The sequence below is a fragment of the Hippoglossus hippoglossus genome, chromosome 6 (assembly GCF_009819705.1).
Source record: "Hippoglossus hippoglossus isolate fHipHip1 chromosome 6, fHipHip1.pri, whole genome shotgun sequence".
In the NCBI taxonomy this organism is placed as follows: domain Eukaryota; kingdom Metazoa; phylum Chordata; class Actinopteri; order Pleuronectiformes; family Pleuronectidae; genus Hippoglossus; species Hippoglossus hippoglossus.
Genome location: NC_047156.1, coordinates 24,756,051 through 24,777,169, shown reverse-complemented (window position 1 = coordinate 24,777,169; position 21,119 = coordinate 24,756,051). Strand labels below are relative to the sequence as shown.

General features: G+C 39.1%; 2 protein-coding genes across 2 annotated transcripts in view; one reads left to right on the top strand and one right to left on the bottom strand.

Annotated features, from left to right (window-relative positions):
• The window catches only part of asz1 (ankyrin repeat, SAM and basic leucine zipper domain containing 1), a 29,745-nt gene extending 18,596 nt beyond the window's left edge, over positions 1–11,149 (bottom strand). The window contains exons 1-4 of the mRNA XM_034587824.1: positions 10,886–11,149; positions 7,999–8,101; positions 7,543–7,665; positions 2,066–2,177 (exon numbers count right to left, since the gene is read on the bottom strand). Coding sequence (XP_034443715.1) covers positions 2,066–2,177; positions 7,543–7,665; positions 7,999–8,101; positions 10,886–10,993 — 446 coding nt within the window. The 5' untranslated portion in view covers positions 10,994–11,149. The remainder of the gene's footprint in view (positions 1–2,065; positions 2,178–7,542; positions 7,666–7,998; positions 8,102–10,885) is intronic.
• Positions 11,150–13,848: 2,699 nt separating this feature from the next.
• cftr (CF transmembrane conductance regulator) overlaps positions 13,849–21,119 on the top strand; it is a 41,193-nt gene continuing 33,922 nt past the window's right edge. The window contains exons 1-3 of the mRNA XM_034587815.1: positions 13,849–14,252; positions 15,340–15,450; positions 20,360–20,471. Coding sequence (XP_034443706.1) covers positions 14,200–14,252; positions 15,340–15,450; positions 20,360–20,471 — 276 coding nt within the window. The 5' untranslated portion in view covers positions 13,849–14,199. The remainder of the gene's footprint in view (positions 14,253–15,339; positions 15,451–20,359; positions 20,472–21,119) is intronic.

Here is a 21,119-nt window from a genome sequence, read left to right as displayed (position 1 = left end):
TTCTTCTTTTGCTCTGAATGTTGGCAGCTGTTGGTCCGTCCTCCTCACCATCTATCCTCATCTGCATCCTCCTGCATCTTGTTATCTTGCTTCAAATTGTTTGTCTGGGAAGGAGCCAATTTTTCCCTAATGCTACAATGTGTGTGTCACGTGTGTCATCAGGTGCTGTGTGTCGTGCATGTAATGGCATTCTTGCAGTGACAGAGTGGCAGGGAATTAGTAAAAGCTAAATAAGAAAGCCACTGGGGGCTGTATCCTCACTTTGACTCAGCACGTATCCACAGATGTCACGGAATAACCTCCCTTCATTATTTCCATGAGATGGAATTTTCCATGTTTTTCACCAGGACAGGAAACCACATTACACATCAAAACGCTGAAATCACAGTCACTTGTATTTATTTATATAGTGAAATATTTTTTAATTATATATATATATATATATATATAGACAATTTTCAATTAATTGCCAAAGTGGTGTCAGAGAGCAGATCCAGATGCCGATGTTCTGGAAGTGTTTCCGGAGCATTTCTGACACGTGTCACTCTTCTATCTTCCAGACATAAAATAGCTTTTCTTTTTATAAATCTAATCATTCAATCCACATAAACTCTTATTTTTATCAGATGATAGTTTCAGAATGTTTCTGACGTTAATCTGCCTAATCTGAGGACAGCTACAGTCTGTGCTAATCAAAAGAAAGCTGGTCCTGAGGGCAGCGATGGCTGAGCGGAGCTTGAGGTCCTGTTGAGTGAATGGATGGATGCCTAAATTTTTCCATTTACATAATGCTGACCATTTGTATCTGGTTAGATCTGGGCCAACATATAGATCTAACAGGGAGACAGATTTTTCCCACGTGTTCTTCTTTGTTTTCGTCTTTAACTTTCCTAAGCAATTTTCAGAAATGAACTCTGGAAAATGTCTGTACAATTATTTCCGGACTTTGGATTTAACATATGAAGTACGCAGCAAGAGATTATCCCAGTAAGAGACGAGTTCACAACAATGTTTCAGGGGAGGGGTGAAACCTGGGTAGAGCATGCATGACATGACGTTTAACAGCCGGAATCACCAAAAGCTCTTGAATCTTATCTTCTTTCCAAGTTAACATCTTTTTGTCGTGTCCTCTAAGAGTATGGCTCCTATTTTTCGTCTTTAGATATTTGCATTCTTTTTGTATTTTGTTTTGTTTTGCGTCAGTTGCGCGATAGAAATGTCAACGCCCTCACATGCTCACAGTAAATCCGTTGGACATAATCCTGTTGTTTCTGAAATGGGCTCACTGAGATTCTCCGGAGTTTTTACTAGGGGGCTGGCAGGAAAACCTCAGACTCGGACATTTGCTCCTGCATGTGAGCTTTGCTGCTGTTCGCCTTTTGTCTTTCACTGAAATTTCAACATCTATCTGTTAAATATGTAACGTACATAAATATTTGCAAAACTTGCTTTACCTGTTCAATCATTAGTTTTTTATTGGTATTGGAACTGAAGATGCATGGTTTAATACTGTAGTGTTGTGACATTTAGTTGAGTAAATAGTTTACTTTTATTCAAGGAAATTATAGCAGTCATACCCGAAACTTCATGTAGCGAGGATGATAATATATGCTTAAAAGGGAAAACTAAATTTTGCCTGTTTTTAAACCTTTAGATATTTGGATGTACAAAGTACTAAAACCATGCTTCCTGGGCTTCATCCAAGTGTGTACAAAAGCTTCCAAAATCCTTCCTGCACACCCCTTACACTGTGTGTGATTGTTTGTCTGTCTGTCTGATACCCGTCTGTACATGCACATGCCATAACAGGACATTCCAAACAAAAACACACAAATATGCTCTGTATGGAGCAGTGTGGTGCATAATGCTACCACATGGCAGCTAAACATAACGAAAGTCATCAAAGGAAATTTGATCCAGCACCTCTGTTGTTTCTTCCCCTGTTTAGGTCAAATCTGGAGTGTTTTTCCTTGGCCTACATCAATAGGGGTGTGACAGTAAATTCGACAGTGGTGAAAAACCCATAAACATTTTGGCCTGAGACACATCTGTAACCCTGCCTCACCTGTCTGCCATGTTGGGATCAGCATTTCTGGACAGCAGAAGCTCCATGCAGCGAGAGATCTTGTCTTCACTGGCAGATGCTGTGCAGCTGGCCATGAGCACTGTCCACTGATCTGCGGACAAGAATGCATCCCTGTGTTAAAAACATATTCACATGTAAATGTTAAGCTTAATAACATTTTAAAAATCCGTTAAAAAGTAAATTAAAAAGGTAACAAGCCAGTATCACTGAAGATAAACAATAACAGGTAGGTTTACATAGGACCAAATAACTGCAAACATAACTAGAATTACCACAATAACAGTACAGTTTCTGTGTACATATTTCTACATAAATGTTTTTCCACGGATTCATATAAGATCACTGTGACCTTGACCTTTGACCACTGAAATGCAATCACTTCATTTTGAGTCCACATTCAAGAGGAAGAGAAATCTAATCAGTTAATCAGTGAGTCCAAATGAACATATGTGCCAGTTTTGAAAGAATTCCTTTGAGATGTTCCTGAGATATTACATTCACAAGGCAGAAAATGTGTTTGAGAGGCCATAGTGACCTTCGACCACCAAATTCTATTCAGGTCATCCATGATTCAAAGTGAATTGTGCCAGATGTAATGAAATTCCCTATGGGTAGTCCTGATAAATCACATTCACAGGGATGTGAGGTCAGTGTGACCCTGACCTTTAACCTCCAGGCACGAAAATCGAATCCATTCATTTTTAAGTCAAAGTAAACGTATACACCAAATTTGAAGACATTCCCTCAAGTGGATCGAAAGATATCATGTTCAAGAAAAACATAAACTTACTTTGTAAGGCCACCTTGACCTTTGGCTACGTTGATCCCAGAGTGTAAATGAATGTTTGTGCCAAATGTGAAAGGATTCATTAATAGTGTTCAAGAGATCTGACCTCACAAATCAAAAAATTTGCTTTGTGAGGCCATAGTGACCTTGACCTTTGACGTCTAAATCTAATTAGTTCATCCTTATGTCCAAGTGAAAATTTGTACCATTCTCAAGATATTGCATTCATGGACGGACAACCTGACAACATAATGCCTGCTGCGACTGGCTAACACCAGTGTGAAGGCATAGAAAACAAAATAAAATAGTTTGCAACAAAAACTAGCCAAAAAAGTCCACTTAACAGATAGTCCAGTGACAGCTATCTTAAATGTTTTTACTTCTTACTGAGCCTTCTTAAAACCCGAGATGCTTGAATAACTTCAAACTAGACCAAGATCGAGGATGAAGCTGGCCAAGTATAGCGACCCAACATCCCTCTCCCTAGCCACGCTTCCCAGCTCCTCCTGAGGGATCATGAGGCTTTCCAAGGCCAGATGGGAAATCTAGTCCCTCCAGCAGGTTCTAGTTCAACCCCAGGGTCTCCTCCCAGTTGGGCCTGCCTGGTAAACCTCCAAAGGAAGGCGCCCAGGAAGTATCCTGAAGAAATGCCACCCAATGGAGAGATCTCATTTGGGGCCGCTTGCATCCGCGACCTGGTCACTGTCTAGAGCTTGTGACCATAGGTGAGGGGGAGCAATGCACCGTTTCCCAGCAGAAAACTGGAGGTCATCCTCTCATCCCTACCACTCGATTCTCTGTTATTAAATGTCAAATTTTATGTTTTTCTTGTGGAATTATGTAATTAGGTGAGTGTGGTTTCCTTTGTTGGAACAAAGAAAAAAAAAACTATGAGCTATCCACTACTGGTAGATATAATTACACTTTTTAGCAAAGCAACAAATCAAAAGGGAAGAGGATTACATAGATTTCATCCCAGTGAAGTCATACATCACGCTGTAATAAAGAAAAGACAAGAGTCTGGATGAGAACCTGGGGATGGAGATGGATAGCTTTTTATCTGGCATCAGGAAGTGTAGAGGCCTTTATGGGACTGAGTGACTTCAGAGGAGTCGTTTCCTTATCTTATCCTGATAAAACTGGCCTGACGTGCGGTGCACTGTGCTCAATTCCTGTTTTGTTCTGCCAATGAGTGAGTTCCTAACCTGTGTGTGTGTCTTCCTGTATGTGTGTGGACTGTATACCTGGGCACCAACAACTATATGCGGATTCCTGTGTTTTTGAGCCTGTGCATGTTTGGCTCTGTATCTGTGTGCAAGTGTGTGTGTGTTTATATTTTGTGTGTGTGGGTGTGTAAACCAGACAGCCTGGTTTGTGTCTACAGAGGACTGGTGTAAATAAATCTGTGGCCTGAGAATTGGTGAGAGTGTGTGACAGCAGCATGGCGACCGTTATCAATCAATCATGCATTCCTCCGCATAGCCTCGCCACCTGGACAAACGCCATCAGGACGCTACCACACGTCATCCTCCTGTTTAATTGTTTCCTTCACCTGCCTCAAGCGTCAGATGCAGACGCCATGTGAAATCAGTCTCACACTCACACACACAGTTTAAACACGACAGTCAGGTCAAAGAATTAATTGACATCAGATATCAACAGCATGACTAGCGCTGTAGTTCCAAACTAGGGCTTGTGGCCTTGTAGGGGCGACAGTACAAAGTTTCTTTCCTGTCTTTATCTAAGAGCTTTTGTTTTGAGAGGACTATTTTTTCATTTCACATTCAGATGTTGTAATACCTTCCCTCAAAACCCTACCCCCTCTCTCAGAAAAAACATGCTCACGTGCACATTTTCTCTCCTCTTGCTCAAAACTCAAAAGAAAAAAATAACTAACACATTAAAACAACAGAAAAAATTAACTTCTATGAGGAAAGATGTTTTGAACCTGTAATAACTGCTTCGGTCAAGTCAATTATTTCATCCTTGAGCCAAAGTGAATGTTTGTATCAAATTTGAAGAAATTTCTTTAAAGCAATCTTGAGATATCCCATCCACAAAGTGTTTGTGAAGACAGAACAACCTAAAGCTTTGACCACCAAAGTTCTATCAGTTCATCCTTGAGTTCAAGTGAACGTTTCTGACAAATCTAGAAGCATTCTCTCAACGTGTTCCAGACGGACAGACAGATGGTCAAACAACCTAAAAACATAATGCCTCGAGCTCTGGCTCTCGCCGACACAGATCAAAAGAACGGGTGAGGTCAGACAAATCGGCATACTGCAGTATTTCCTCTAGGATTCTTTTAGCAGTGGGGGCAGGCCAGTCTGTATAACAATCCCCCCGATATTTAGAAAAACCTGGTGAAATTATATTTAGGTGTTTCTGGATAAATAGGGCATCGCCTCTTCTACAACAATAAAGTTAAGAGGAACACCACATTGTGAGAAAAATGGTGTGTGGCAGGTGAACTACAAGCACACAAATCTTTTTTTTTCACTGTGGTCATGGGAAATGCATGCCTCATAATTTCTTGAATGAATCAAACAAACACAGCACTGGACAGGTCCTAATAACTTGTGACGTTTTAATTGTTAAAGTGCAAAGTGAGCTCAGGTCAGTACAAGGCAGCCGTGCCCGATGTGCTTCTACCCTCATCCAAAAGCAAAATGTAAATAGCAAAAACCAAGCGATAAACTTTAAAATGTGTTTTTTCTTTGTTCATAATAGTTAATGTGATAGTGAGATGAATGCAGATTAAGATACAGTACATATTAAGATGCTCATCATTTCTCTGGGTTTTTAAGACAATTTAGAATCAAATATATTATTAATGAACAAATAGCTTCATGTAATTTATGACATCTGTTTCAGAAAACTATAAATCCATAAATGACGCAACATGAAATGTACATATAATTATTGCCTACCTTTCCTACAGAACCTGCCTAGATGTTACATCTTTGAGAGACTGCAAATAAAGCACAGGAGGTTTTGCAGCCACACTACATCTGAGTGCAGACAAACATTTTGAGCAGGAGCAGAGTGAGTTGGCACGCGACAAGGGGCTGTTTGAGCAATTGGGCAGGGTTACAAAATCGGAACATGAAATGAAGAAATAATGCTCTCAAAATGAAAGAACACGCTCTTGGATAAAGAAAGGAAAGAAACTCCATTCCACAGGGGGGTTCCTAGTGGATACCCGAGAAAATTGAGAATGCAGTGGTCTCAAAATAATGTTTTGTTCCTGCAGCAGAAAGAGACTGGAATGCAAAAAATGTCTTTACTGAACAGAAGTTTACTTTCACCACTTGTTGTTCAAACTAGAAACTTATTCATCTTGGCTACAGTCTACAGTCTACAGTCTGACGGAACTAAAATGTGCACAAAGGAATTCAATGTCCCTTTGTATTGTGCATATTGTTTATAGTGGCTGCTACTATGCATAATGTGGAACTTTATTAAGCACACAAGCTGTTATCTGCTGTAAATTGTTGATACATGTGTCGATACTTTAATTCATAGTCAGTGTTCTTTGTAATGTGGATTTTTAAGAAATTCATGAATCTGCAGCATTGGGTGGTAAACTGTAACATTTTACAGCATACAGCTTCTAAAACTTTCCTCTAGACTATTTGTTTCACTGCTTTGACTTTAAATAGAAAGGGATACAGCAGGAATACTGATAGAATCTGCTTTTCTTTCCTTTTGCAACTGAAAAACAGCAGACAGATGCATAACACTTACATAATAACAATATAATAATATTAATAATAACTTTATTTGTTTAGCACCTATCTAAAGAAGGTTACAAAGCGCTTCACAAAAAACCATGGCATAAAGATGAATGAACTAAAATAAAAGGTAATTTAATTCAGTTTAATTTTAAGCGTCAAATGCTAACATAATAAGGTTGAGACCTTATAATTTATAGAAAAAACAACAGCTCCCACAATAGTCATGTCACTGGAGATGGGATCACAACTAACAGTCACATCTTAATCTACATATAATATTGTTAAATAGGTCACAAAGTAGTGATAATTGCCCATATTTTCACCAGAAACTGACTACAAAATCAAGTCATTGTTTCAGCACTGTATATTTTTGTATGTACATGGTTGCAGACTTGTTAACAAGAGTTTTTCCCCCATGCTTGTTTTACCCAGACTGACCTTGATCCAACAGATGCCTTCAATTTCTCCTGCTTTGGGATGAGGGTGCAGTGTGCATGAACTAAAAACAACTCAATGGATAAGCGGTGTGTTTCTGCACAAGTTCCTCTTTGGCGTCATCACCATTAAGTAATGTCAGATGAACCGTATTGGTGCAGAGGCCCAATTGGTCCCCCGGTCTTTGGCTGTAGCAGGTGAGGAAATTGAAAAAAGGTGCCACAGGGAAGAATAGCTCGACACCAACGCAACAGGGACCGTCAGGAGGACAGGAGGATTAGGTATGGCTGTTTCATATCCGTCTGGAAGGCAGCAATGTTATGGGTGTTTTCTAATCAGACTGCTAGGGGTTTTTTTGTTTTTTTTCTGAAAGGTAGTGGGTGAGGGATCACAGAGAGGTCAGTGGAGCCTTTACTTCTATATCATGGTATCAACCACCACTACAAAATACAATGAATTTGTTCCCACCCAAACGCAGTGATTCATATTGGTCTGACCTTTGCTGAAGTTGACGCTGGCGCCTCTGTCCAGCAGCACTTTGGCCAGGTCGTAATCAGCCACACTGACAGCACACATGAGAGGAGTCCATTCAAAGCCAAGCCTGGTCTCCACATCCATGCCTGTTCATTCAAAAAGGTTCACATTAAGTAAAATATAAAATGAAAATGACATAAGAACTAAATCTAGTCATGTCCAGTTTCTTTGGGCTTCAAACATCATTATATATCATGTTGGCCTAATAAGACAACTCCCACCCTTAACATATTTTTCTGATAGATCAATAAAAACGGAAGAATCGGGCACATACATTAAATTAGCAGCTTAAATGTTATTTGTCACAGCAAAACAAGGATAAAGCAACAGCAACTTCAATCAATTAACATTTTCAATAATTACTTACTATTATTTAAAGCCAACTGTCAATTTGTGCCACATAAGAAGAGAGTACTTGCCATTGTCCAACAGCTTCTCTAAAGTCTCAGTGTCTCCTTTACTGATGGCCTTTTTCAACACTGACACATTATCGTCAGCATGCGGTGCAGCAGCATCCATATCCTGTGAAAATAGGAACCAGAATAGATGAACCAAAACTGATGTTACTCCAAAATGAGCTGAGTTTGGAAAATGAGCCACATGTATGTTAGTGGATTCAGTCCCTGAACTCCAGGGAGTAAAATTCAGCTGGAATGAGAACAGGAGATGTTATTAATATTTGGTAGAAATCATTCCTGCCCTTCAGGAGGGGCAGTAATGGCTTTTTGTGTATCAAATGTAAAAGGAGAACAAGTCAGACTCTTACTTTGAGCGAGTCCCCAGGGAATCTCACCTGTGATGGGCCCCCCGGTTCCAGTACTAGGCTATGTGACACTTCTTTTCAAAGACACATGTCAGTATCTTAAACAAACAGTTAACAAGTTGATATGTAAAATACTGTAGTCAACATGTGAAGCTAGTCACATTTACACACCATGTGAGGTCTTATTCAGTTCAAATGGAGCATGCAACAATTCTCCATAAAAACAACTAAAAAGGCATATAAATTCAATGAAATTAAACTTGCTATCGTGTTTTAGAATTGTCAATGGCATATACTCTATGCAGTGCCTAGAGGTACATGTAATTCAAACTTCACCAAAGATATATATTGTCCACAAGGGGGTGCTAAATCACCCTGAATGACAAGAATACAGTATACTGTAGAGTTAATATAACTAGTTACTTTAGTAATTTGCACTGTTCAGTGAGTGAAACTTAACTGCTTACAATTGACAGAGATGAAAAGGATTTAACAACGATTGGTGGTCAGGTATCAAATAAACAATTCATACATCCTTGAATAAAGCAGCTTATAGTGGGAGAATTCTGTTTATGTAGTTCCACTAGTTTTGGGTCTATCTCCAAGTTGACATAAGGAAGAATATGGCAAAGATTTCTATCACCCCAGTTAAGCTGACAGTGGTAACTCACGGTTGGCACAAGTGGTGGTGGTGGTGTGTGTAAAGATGCTAAAAATGATAACTGTAAAAGGAAGAAGCCTCATGTTCCAGGATTTTTATCTATCTATACTTTATTACCTCCACCACAGAGGTCATGGTTTTACTGCTGTCTGTCGATCTGTCAGTAAGCCAGCACGATTACTCAAAGACTGCTGAACTGATTTCGATGACATTTATTGGATTTACTGAGTTTTATTTGATTTTGTTTAACACTGTGAGTCTGGTTTTTTTTTTTTTACATTTTCCCAGATTCCTCAGGGATAATTCATGGTTTTTGATGGAAATTTTGCTGTAGCATGATTAAATTAAAGGGACTGTTAGGCCTTAGTGGATGTAAGCCTTCTAATTAGTCCCATTCTGGTTTGTTTGTTGGATGACTGTTTTTTTTTTTGTTTTTCGGTAGATTACACAAAAACAAATTAATTTCCGAGAAACTTAGGGGAAACCCGCTAACATCTACTTGTGGTTGGTAACTTCAATTGTGCAGAAGATCTTCAAATGTACAAGGGATATTCACCATCTCATCCTATATTCTAAAAAGAACAGATTAAATGTTGGCAGGCAAAGGGGCAGATGATTTTAAAAGCGTATGTTTCTTAGTTAGCAGGATCACGTAAAAACTGCTGGACGGATTACCACAAAACATGGTGGAAGGATGAGATGTGGGCCAGGGAAGAACAAATTAAATTCTGATGTGGCTCCAGATCAAGGCGTGGATCCAATAATATTTTGTTAGAGAGGGTGCTTATCAATAACTTTGTGGAGATCTGGATAATGATCATTACTTTCATTAAGAAAGTGTTAAAAGTGGTGATATTTACTCAGTTACTGCATGGTAACATCTATTCATTTAAATTATATAGGAGCGAGGATATTTTGCCTATGTTTATTATCGTAAACAGTTTATATGTTGGCGTATGTATTCGATAATGCCCATCTAGTTGGTTTTATTTTTGGTTGACTATGATCAGCTCTGATTGTTCTACCATGCACATCCCTATTTCTCTCACATTTATTAGTTATCATATATTAGGGTTTATTCATATTTAATATAGACTAAGCCAACATTAAAGGCAGTAGACCTTTTTTCCCAGCAGCCAGTTTGAAATGAAATAGCGGGTGAACACAGGTGTTACTACTTTGAACAGCTCCTTCATTGATGTCATTAGTAAAACCTGTGTTTGAGTTAAAATGGCTTAAGTGAAAAACTGAGTGAGGACAGAGGAAGAGATTTAAAAGTGGAAGCACGTGTTTCCCAGACTCCTCTTGAATGGTCTCATCTTACTCTTTCGGCTGTGAAGCTGAAAGTAGCTCCTCTCTTTCTGTTGAACTTAGCATCATGAGCATCAGTTGCACATTTGAAATCAGTTTAAATCACACACTCACCAATTCATTTATCAGTTTAGTTTGGGGAATGGAATCAGATAGTAGATAAGACAGAAGTCACAAGCATCTAAAGACATACATCAAATAAAACAGGGAACATTGAAGGGGCTTGTTTTATAACTGTTAGCTAACTTTCTAGCTAACATCAGGACCACATTCAGATGGTGGTCATGTGGCGATCATACACTTAAATGTGCGCTTGTTTCTGCTTCTGCGCCATAAAAACAGCGAGGTGAGACATTGAAGGGTGAATATTTTCCCTCTAATGTGTAAGCTTACCTAACTACGTCACCACAACTGGTTTACTCTAGCACACATGTTTTCTTTCATACAGCTAATGCTACTTATTGTGAGCAGGTGAGCAGCAGCAATTAGGTTTAGCTAGCTAACGGTGCCGTCCGTGTAAAGTGACATAAACCGGTGTTTAGAGAAGATGGAGGTGGTTTCGTGAATGAACCTTGATACATGGAGGCTGCTTGGGCGAGCTGCAGCCGAGGTCCCACTCGTCGTTGCTGGCGTCGCTCTCATCTCCGGCCGGGAAGGCGCAATCCATGAAGCCGTCCATAGTCGGTGATTAGCCTCCAGCTAGCTGCTGCTATGCTACCACCGGAGAGGCCACAGGTGCAGTGGGAGGAGGGCGGTGTTCACGTGCTGCGCCGCACGTTCAGACAACGAGACAAACGCGGCCGCGTGTGGAAGGGTCAAGTTTGAACTACACTACAGCGGTGGGTGGTCATTTGTCTTGATATGGAAAAAAAAAAAAACAACTCCTTAAATTATCTTTTATAGTCTGTTCCAGTCCTGTTGCTGCTATGTGGTTACGTTAAACCCTCATGTTAGATATTCATTTAAAGTGCGCTAATATTATATATATTTACTATGTTTTGCTCTTATTTAAGTTACATTGTTTACATTGTGATAGCTGTTTTAAACCTAACTTATTTGTTGTTGTTCTATTTTACACCCGCCCAGGTACCAGAGATGAAAATGTGCCTATTAGCTTAACGCTGGCATATTTACAGTGCTGTTATTAATATGCATTATGCTAACTAGATAATTAGCACTGCTATTTATTTTCCTGTGAGTTCATCTCCTGTACGTGTCCATAGGCAGCTCTGGAGCAAGAAAGAGGAGAAAACCTTTTAATTTGAGGTTGTTGATGTGACAGGTGAGTGTTTGCGTGATATTTTTCTTTTCATTTTTTTTAATGTATTTTCAATCAAACATTAAAAAATGTGTCTCTGATTAGCTCTAATTAAACGATGTCATTCTTATTTTAATGCTGAGTAGACATATGAACTTGAAGTGGATCTGTAGCCCACCTTCACACAGAGGTTTTTAGGTCTGTGCCCGATAAAGATTTCCTCTCAGCACTCTGGGTGGGTGTTCACACATTGGGCTTGACTGACATCCACCTTACACTCCTGCTTACTTGTCCTGTTTACATCTGTTCAATTCTGTTACACATATCTAATTTTAATTTTAATAATAATGATTTCATAATGCAATTCCAGACATAGATCTTCTAACTGTTAATTGAACAGGTCTATAATGATCCAGAACAAGTGGTAAACCTGTGAAGATGTGCAGGGCCTTCTGAGGATTTCATATTTTTGGCAAATGATAATCTACAACCCATATCTAATGAATCTAAATTAATTTACTTGTTGAATTTCTTTTTTCTTGCTGCGACTTAGAGGAGACAGTACTTGGATATAAGCCACCATTATTTCTAAATGGTATATGTACACTCAGTTTCCAGGATATACACCTAGCTCAAACTTATGCAGTCTAATACAACTGTCTTACTATAAATCATAAGTAAGTGGAGGTTCTAATGCATAGTTTTGTGAATAACAAATGTCTCTGTATGATATGACTGATCATGAAGTTTAATCTGCGCTTCAGTACTGAACATTTTATCCATCAAGGCATGGGTTTGTTGTTGCACTGTTGTATTATGTGTTCCTGATAAACTGGCAACTGAGTTTGTCCTGTGGATATGCCACACTTGAAGATAAAACCTTGTCTGGCTGCAAGGGACAGTAAATGTCCAGTAGAGGTCACGCTTCCTCTGAGCAAAGCTTAGCACGCTTCTGTCCCACAGCAATAATGACTCAAAGTTTAGCAAACCTGTCTTAATGTGGTTTCATCTCAACATCCCTACACAGCTCAGTATCTTGTTTTATCCCTCTGTCACAATAACCCGGTTTGAGAAGCAGGAAAAAGAGACACAAAGAAGGACAACATGTCCCATTTTCTATTAGAGCAGGGATTAATTGCCCCCTTTTAAGTGTTTGACTCAAATGGAGACACTGTAGACTCAGATTTTCTTTATAGGCAGTTAAGTTTTATTGAAGCACATTTTTGCAGTTTACTTTGGTAAGATGTAAAAAAAAAACATCTCCTCATTCAAAGTAGAACCTCAATCTATTTTTAACTTTTAAAAGTAATTTCAAATGCAATTGACAACTAATTGGATGTGCATTTGTTAATATTTTCATTCAGGTCTGTTTGCTACAGTTTAAAGTTTTAGAAATACTTAAAAGCAGCATTTTACCACTTTAAAATTCAACAGGATCATATGCTATCCCCATGCATTTGTATGTTTAATGACCTGTATCTGAAATTGTGTATGTATTGCACTGTGGCCATGTGATTGGATATTAATGATTAATATTAATAAGAAGGTGTACAGGTATTAAAGATGTGCTTGGTGAGTGTTGCTTCCAACAGATTTGCCCAGCATGTGGCTCACTCTTCAAATGTGTACTGGTGAAGTGCTGACAGTGAAGATGAGACACAGTTTGTGTGTCGAGATACTCCTGAACCAAAGACTTCCCGCATCTCACATTTTATCACTGTTCCCTTTTGGAATGTCTGGAGGTTTTGATCCTCCCTCTTCTGAAACTGTTCATAACCTGAGGCTGATAACAAAGTTGCTTGTTGGTTTACATGTCCCGGAACTGTTCTGCTTTCTGTTTCGTGACTTTATTTCGGGAAATAAAAAGCCACAGAATAGTTCAGTCAACCAGCAGCAGCATCTGGGATATCTTTACACTCTGCTATTTCCATTGTGTTCCTTTTGTTTTACATATAAACAAGATTGTATCTGCACACTTAATGAGAGACATTGCTAATTAAGGGATCTGAGATTTCGATTCCAACTTTGTTTGCTTTCAATTTATTTTTGATCTTATTGATGGAACATCTTACAACTGTTTAACTTTAAAATGAAATGAAAGCAAAACGAGAGACATTGTAAAAAAAAAATTAAATCTGAGTGAAATTAATAATGTCCATAATGACTCCTGAAGTCTTAATTGTTCCCTGCAATGGGTCAATATGTTTGCTCAGGTGGCCTCATTGGATCAGCTGGGCCTCTGCCTCCTCGGCTTGTTGCCACAACATGCAACGTGTGCTCGTCAGCGTGGATATGACGTGGGTGTCCGCGCGTTTTGACGAGACCATAAAGGATGGACTGTCCTCCCAGTGTCACACTGACGGAGAGACGAGACGCAGACAGCCAGGGCCGAGAGAGGGAGTGGGACCAGAGGAGCCAGAGGAACCGGAGGAGACGACCCACAGAGGATTGCGATACCTGCACAGTGACCTCATATCTGCCGGACTCCCACAGTGAAGTGGAGGCTGGAGCGGACAAGCAGCCTCTCCAGTGCGTGGGAGCGGAGCCACTCAGGGGACACACACAAATGAGCGACGCGCACGGACACGACTCAGGTGCAGGGAAAGCAAACTGGCGGCGCACTTAGGATGCAGAAGTCACCTGTGGAAGATGCAAACTTCCTCTCCAAGTTTTTCTTCTGGTAAGACACGTTTACTCTTCATCCATTACGCGCGGGGCTGCGGTCGTCTCAGGGCGGTACAAGGTGCAGACGCTGCTTGTATTATCACACTAACAACTCACCAGGATGAAAAGGCAGAGATCGGGCCAAACTCACTATGAGAAAATCTAATCGGACATGGGGAATATTTTAAACTCATATGATGTGCAAGAAACATCTAATGTTTTCTTTAACAAAAAAATCTGTGTAACTGAGGTTGTTTTACACGTGATATGTTTATGAAATCCTAATTACACTCGTGCGTTTTTATCGCTCATTCCATGCGTAAAATGCGCAAAATATGAGTGTTGCCTCGATGCGGCTTGTTCCAGAACTGGTCAAGTGGAGCAGGCTCAATTGGGGCTTTTGCTAAGTCCTCAATATCTGTGAAACGTGGTGAGACTGATTCACATTTAGTACAATATTATCAGCCTTAACTTTATAACTTAATATATAATTATAGTGGGAATTTAATGTGCCACTATTATTTTTTTTTTAATATTCCCTGTGGTACTATCAGAACTCCTGTGCTTCAGTATTTTTACCTGGATCATATCAACCCTCTAATATAGTACTGTATAAAGGTTGCATGATATATTCACTTCTCAGATACAGAAAGAGGCAGACCTCAAAAGTGCAATGATGTAAATTACTGTGTGTCAACCAGTTTGGACAGTAGAGGCAAACATCTGACCGTATCTCCCTTCTCTGTCATTAGTCTGACTGTGAAACCGCAGGGATTACTCACATTACAACTAACACCACTTTACATTAAAGCTCCAGACGCTCTAACCCTGGTTTCAATGCCAAGGCCTTTTCCTGTGACCTCAGACACAAATACATTTCATACTGTTTATAGACTTTCAGATAACTTCAATTGACAAACATGTTTTTAATGTAAGTTTTGATTTGCATACTGTCTTTTAGTGGCGCTCCCCTTTTCATAAACATCCACTTCTATAGATGTTCATGTTGGACAAGATTTGAAATATGCTTAACTGTACATAAATTTGTTTCTGTATGTCTTGGATTTGATGAACAACATTCTATCTAATCTGTTTTTGTTCAGGTGGATGACACCGCTGCTGAGGAAGGGCTTCAGAAAGAAATTGGAGCTGACTGATGTGTACAAGGCTCCTTCATTTGATCTGGCAGACAACCTCTCCGAGAGACTCGAAAGGTTTGTGCAGATTACAGTCAGCTCGTGTTTGTGACCTCTCGTTTTTTTTTTTTTTTTGTGTTTACATCCCAGCATTGATTGCAAATTGTCATGCTATATGCCAGCATGGTGTTGCAGGCAGGCTTATTAAGGTTACTGTATATTGTGCTGAATGGAGTAAGCTGTTTAATATACAACCATTCAATGTAAGAAGTGCAAGCAAGTTCTTTGGCAAGTTTCAGTTTAGAGAAAAAGTGCAAGCTGCATTGGATAAAGACTCTCCTTGGGATTCTAAAAGAATGCATACCTCACTACAAATTATAGATGTCTTAAAAAAATCAATGATGTCAGTCCCTCAACACTAAAAAGGTCTTTGAAGAGGTAATTTTGCAACAATATTCTTACACATTTTCTGAATAGTGTGAATGTTCTGAAACTAAACTGCTTAGTTGTTTTATCTCAGGCAAATGTTATACCTTTATTTAATATATTTACTGTATTTAATGTTTTTAGTAAATGTCTGGTTTGATGCAGCAGCACCTGTAATCCTAAACAGATTTCTCCCATGGGAGACAATAAAGAAACCTTAAAGGGATAGTTTACCGAAAAATGAAAATTCACTCTCATTGCAAATTTCCCCATTGCGGGACTAATAAAGGACTTCTTATCTTCTTATCTACTCACCACTATGCCGATGGAGGGGTGGGTGAAGTGTCCACAAAACACTTTAGGAGTGTCAGGGGTAAACAGTGTTGCAGCCAAAGTGACCTCTTCTTCAGACGTAATAAAACAATAGAAAAAAACATAACATGCCTCCATACTGCTCATACCGTGTTTTTAAGCCTAAAATTCCACTACCGGAAGTAAAGATGCTAGCGCACCCAGCATGTCCCCTTTCGGCGAGCGCTTCTGTGTAGTGTGTGCATGCAAACTTGGTGTAAAAGACACCGTTTCGAGTCGACTATGAATGTCAGGGCATGCGGAAACTTGGAAGACACCACACGAGCGGTATGGAGGCATTTTCTGTAATTTTTTTTACATCTGAAGAAGGGGTTCCCGATAACTTCAATTGTATTGGATTTGTCTGAAACGCTGTTTACCCCTGAGACTCCAGAAGTGTTTAGTGGACTCAAACACTTCACCCACCCCATCCATCAGCATAGTGGTGACTAGATAATGAGTGAATATTCCTTTTTTCGGGGAACTATCCCTTTAACCTTATGTGGCGGGGTCTCCCTTAAAAACTCCTCAAAGAGTGTGAAAACACAGGCGTAGTCAAAAAATGTGTTGTTTTCAGTTTATTTTCAGCCGGCTCTCCGTGGACATTTACAAGACATATAACACAAAATAATTTTAAATCAAACCGACAGGAAAAACTCTTGTCTAATGCTCTCATGAGCTCTGACCTTACCTTCTCTGTAACTGGGTTCAGACTCCTCTGGCAAGGCTTGAAGCTGCCCTTTTTCAACCTTTAGCCCCTCCCACCGGGCTTAATTACTAATTCAGACACATTTATCTGCAAAACCAGTCCTTGAAACAAAAATAAAAGTTTACAATAAAGTCTTTACATGTCACCAAATAAATCATCTTTAAACAAATCAAATGACTTCCATAAACAAAAAGGTAATAACTAGAAACAGTACAACTCTTATTAATTATCTTTAAAAAAACACAACAGGAAGTTGTGCCCTGTTTGTTCCCTCTAACTTTACCCTGACGGCGAGATGAACGCGCCGCGTCCCTAAACCGCTGGTCTGTGACTGTGTGTGTGTGCGCGTGCGTGTGTGCGCGCGTGCATGTGCGTGCGTATGTGTGTGTAACCCAGATGCGGAGCTGACGAGTGTGCACCCTCGATCGCCCCACAGCTAACAGAGTCGGTGATGGTTAAATAGTGATCAACTAGAAACTGTAACAGGAAGCGTGAAAAATGTCGCCGTGTGTGTGGTTGTGTGTACGTGTGTGCGAGTATGTGCGCGGACCGCTGGCGGTCAGTGACGGAGCAGCTCCGTCATACCTTAACTTTCAAACAAAGCAGCAAACCAGAGTGGCAGCAAGTTGGCTACCACTCTTGGTGGTAGAAAGGCCCTTTTGGAAATCCTTATCTAATATGTGCATCAGCAGCTTCTGTGAAAATTAAATATTTGTAGTTTAATGAATATGTCGAGAAACAATAACCCACAAGTCTGCAGCTTGCTCTTTTTTTTTCTTTTTTCGTACATGCCCTTTACATGTGTTTACAGTTGCAGACAATTGTCCTTACTTCCCTCAGAGTGAAGTTAAAATATGGGCTGGCATTTAAACAGGGCTAGACATAAACCAAACCTGTGTGTGCCATACAAACATCCAGTCAAGATGATGGACAGGGTTAACACCTCTTTCTTTCTTTGTTTTTACTTCTGTATCTGTTGTATTTTCTTCTTCCTGACTATCTCCTCACTGAACCCCTTTTTCTAATTACCCATGTTTACCTTCTCTATTTCATCTCTTTATCCTTGTCATCTTATTGTTAGTTTAAATCTAGTCCCCTTCAATTTTAATATGCTGGCATGACAGGAATCTGTTGCCATTCATATACAAATCAGTTCAGAATTGCAGTAAAAAGCATAGTATGTATCTTTGAACATACCTTTTTCCTGATTTTATCTTTCTCATCTGCCTCTCTCTGACTTCAGTTTTCTCTAAACACACAAATATATATTTTTCCAGATGCCAGCTTTATTTCTATTCCTGTTCTTTATCTTATTTAATTTGTACCAATTGATCACCTCTTTTCTTTTCTCACCTCTTGTCTCTCTCCTCTTTTTACTTTTCCCAGTTTTATTGTCCTAATGTTTTGTCCTTACATTCCCTCTTCGTTCTCTATTTTCTTCATCGTCTCTCTTTTATTCGTCTCCCTTGGATGGCCTCTGTCCTAATTTTTGCAGCATTACAGCAAAGGCCAGATCCTTGATGATTTCTTTTTTCAAGAAAAAGAAGGCAGTCCGTTTATTCTCCTATCTTATATTTTAATTTAATTTAATTTATTATTACCTTGCGGACACCCACACAGCCTTCCCTCTTGGTCATCCAGGGGCCAGCGTCAGGCTAAACGGTGCCAACAAGCCAGCTAACGTACATGGGTGTTAAAAAGCCGACCTTTAAAAAGGTCCAAGAGCACACTGGGTGATGAATGAGCAGTGGTGGGTGATTTTGCTTTCATTATTCCGATCAGGCAAACAGTGAGGGCTTCTGGGAAAGTGAACTTTAGCTTCCATTAAAACATGTTGTGTACCACCGGCCCCTTTATCACCCGCCTGCTACAGTTTAATTCTATGAGCTTTGCTGTGAAGTAAGGTTTTCATCAAGTGTTGACCAAAAACATAGCTCAGACTTTTATCTAAACTGCTGTAAATTTTTTGCTTTTTTAAATTGAGTAATTTAAAAACACATTAGAAATGTATTTAAAGAAATTTAATTAAAGCATTTCAGGTGATGTTATTAATTACATTTTAATTTAATTTATTTGAGAAATCGAAAATTTTACCTGGGTAATAATACAGAAAACAGTTAATTCAGCAACTTACTGGCCTCAGTTCAGTTTGTGTGTGCGTTAAATTAATTTACGTTGATTTGAGAATTAGGTTTCTTTCAGTCATTTTGCTCATTTCTGTTTACCACAGGTCGTCAGTAGAAATATCTGAATTCTGTATATGCCTATTCTAGTTCAGCTATCACTGTCTTGTTACTGATGCACAGATATTAGATCCAAGACCTGAGTTTCAATTCACTTCACCATTTACTTGTCTGGTAGGTTATTATAACAATTAAAGTTTGCATGGTGTGTGATCATGCAAAAGAACATATTTACAGTAGGGGAAAGGGCGGCAAGCGCTACTGAGATATATGATACCTTATTAGATAAATGTTTAAAAGGTTCAAATAGAGTTAAATGACCATTATCGCAATAATTCCACTTCATTTAGAAAACTACTACAGTCACTTCATGGTGTATTCATTAAAACACAACAAACTAAATTATCAAAATATGTTTCTGTGTAAACAAGCACTAGAATGTTAGGTCTGACATTGCAATGAAAAGGAAATACTGAGTTTTAGCTGCATTGATGCAGAAACTGTATTTAATGATGATAGGTCATTGCTGATACTGGATCTGATTAGTCAATATTGATGCCGATATTGATCTAAGGAATCCGATCCAATGCAAATTTAGTCTAATTTACTGTTTAGAAATGGTAGGTCGGTTTGTTTACATATTATCACAATGTGTAACTTACTATCTTATTTAAGCCATTGGAGATTTTGTTAACTTGTTACAGTCTAATACATAATATTCTGTTATCACTCTTCCTCATTGCCCCCCCCCCCCCCAAGTTCTCTCTCCTTCTCTCATCCTTTCTATTCCTCACTTCTTCTCCCATCACTCACCATTGAACTGGTCAGCCAGGTTATAAATGAGCCTTGGAGAACAATGCAGCTACTCACTGTAGCTGTAGCTGCCTGCGATGGCAGTTTTGTGAAGTTAATCCAACACTACTGTAACACGCCTGCAAGTTCTCATAGGCAATATCCAATATAATTTTTTGAATCAGCTGTAAAACCAGGCCCTATATGCCCAAAGGAAATTCTTAAAAAAAGAATTTTGATAAAATCATATACCATTTTCTCAGTATATTTCTATGTGTTTGTTTTCAACTAACAAAGAATTTCCTACAAACTCAAAATAAAGAAATGCACTCCAGCTCCTCGTCCTGTGACTGAATTACAAGCCAAAGTTGTAGAAAGAACTCGCTGGGCAACTGGTCTGTTGCCAAAGTAGTAGTAGTGGTCAAATAGAATAGCCACAGACAAACTTTGTTGGCATTTGGCTGCTGGATGTGTTATTCCCCTGCACCTTTTGTTTAACTGTGTTGTAACTCTGCCCTCCCTGCAGAGAATGGGACAGAGAGGTGGCGTCAGCCAAGAACAAGCCCAGGCTGATGCGAGCGCTGGCCCGCTGCTTCTTTGGCCCCTTCGCCTTCTTTGGTGTCCTCCTCTATCTCGGGGTGAGTCTGTCAGTCCTATATGGAGGAAGCAAGTGGAGGACCTGGTGTTAAGTCTAATAGAATGGATCATACCTCTGGGTGTAACCAAAATAAACTGCAACAATAAAATATGAATTTTAATCAAACACTGTTGAAATTTGTAGATGTAGCATTGGCGACATCAGCAATTAGAGAGAGCACTAAAGTGTGAGAATTTGTAAGCTGTAAATCCTTTTTATTTTTTTTAAAACGTAATAATTACTTGATTCCCTTTAATATCACAAATATAAATTTTGTTAATTTACTAATAAACATTGTTAATGAGCCTATTGTTTAGTTACATAATCACGTTACATTGCAAAAGCTGGCTTGACAAATCTTTATATTCAAATTATAACCTACATTCACTTTTATTCTTATCATAAATCAACTTAGTTTAATGTCCTCTTTTTTAACCATTCTGAGACATGTATACAGACAAATATCCTCTTAATGAACAAATGAAGGTACTCACAGAATAATTGTGATTTGTTCACATTAAGAATGATCAAATGTTTGACACCGGATGTCCTTATGTAAAAACACAATACTGTATTGAATAACAGGTCGTCATTAGTTTTACACATTCCTACAGTTATCATCTGTCCTTGTCACACAGTGTGGTTTCAA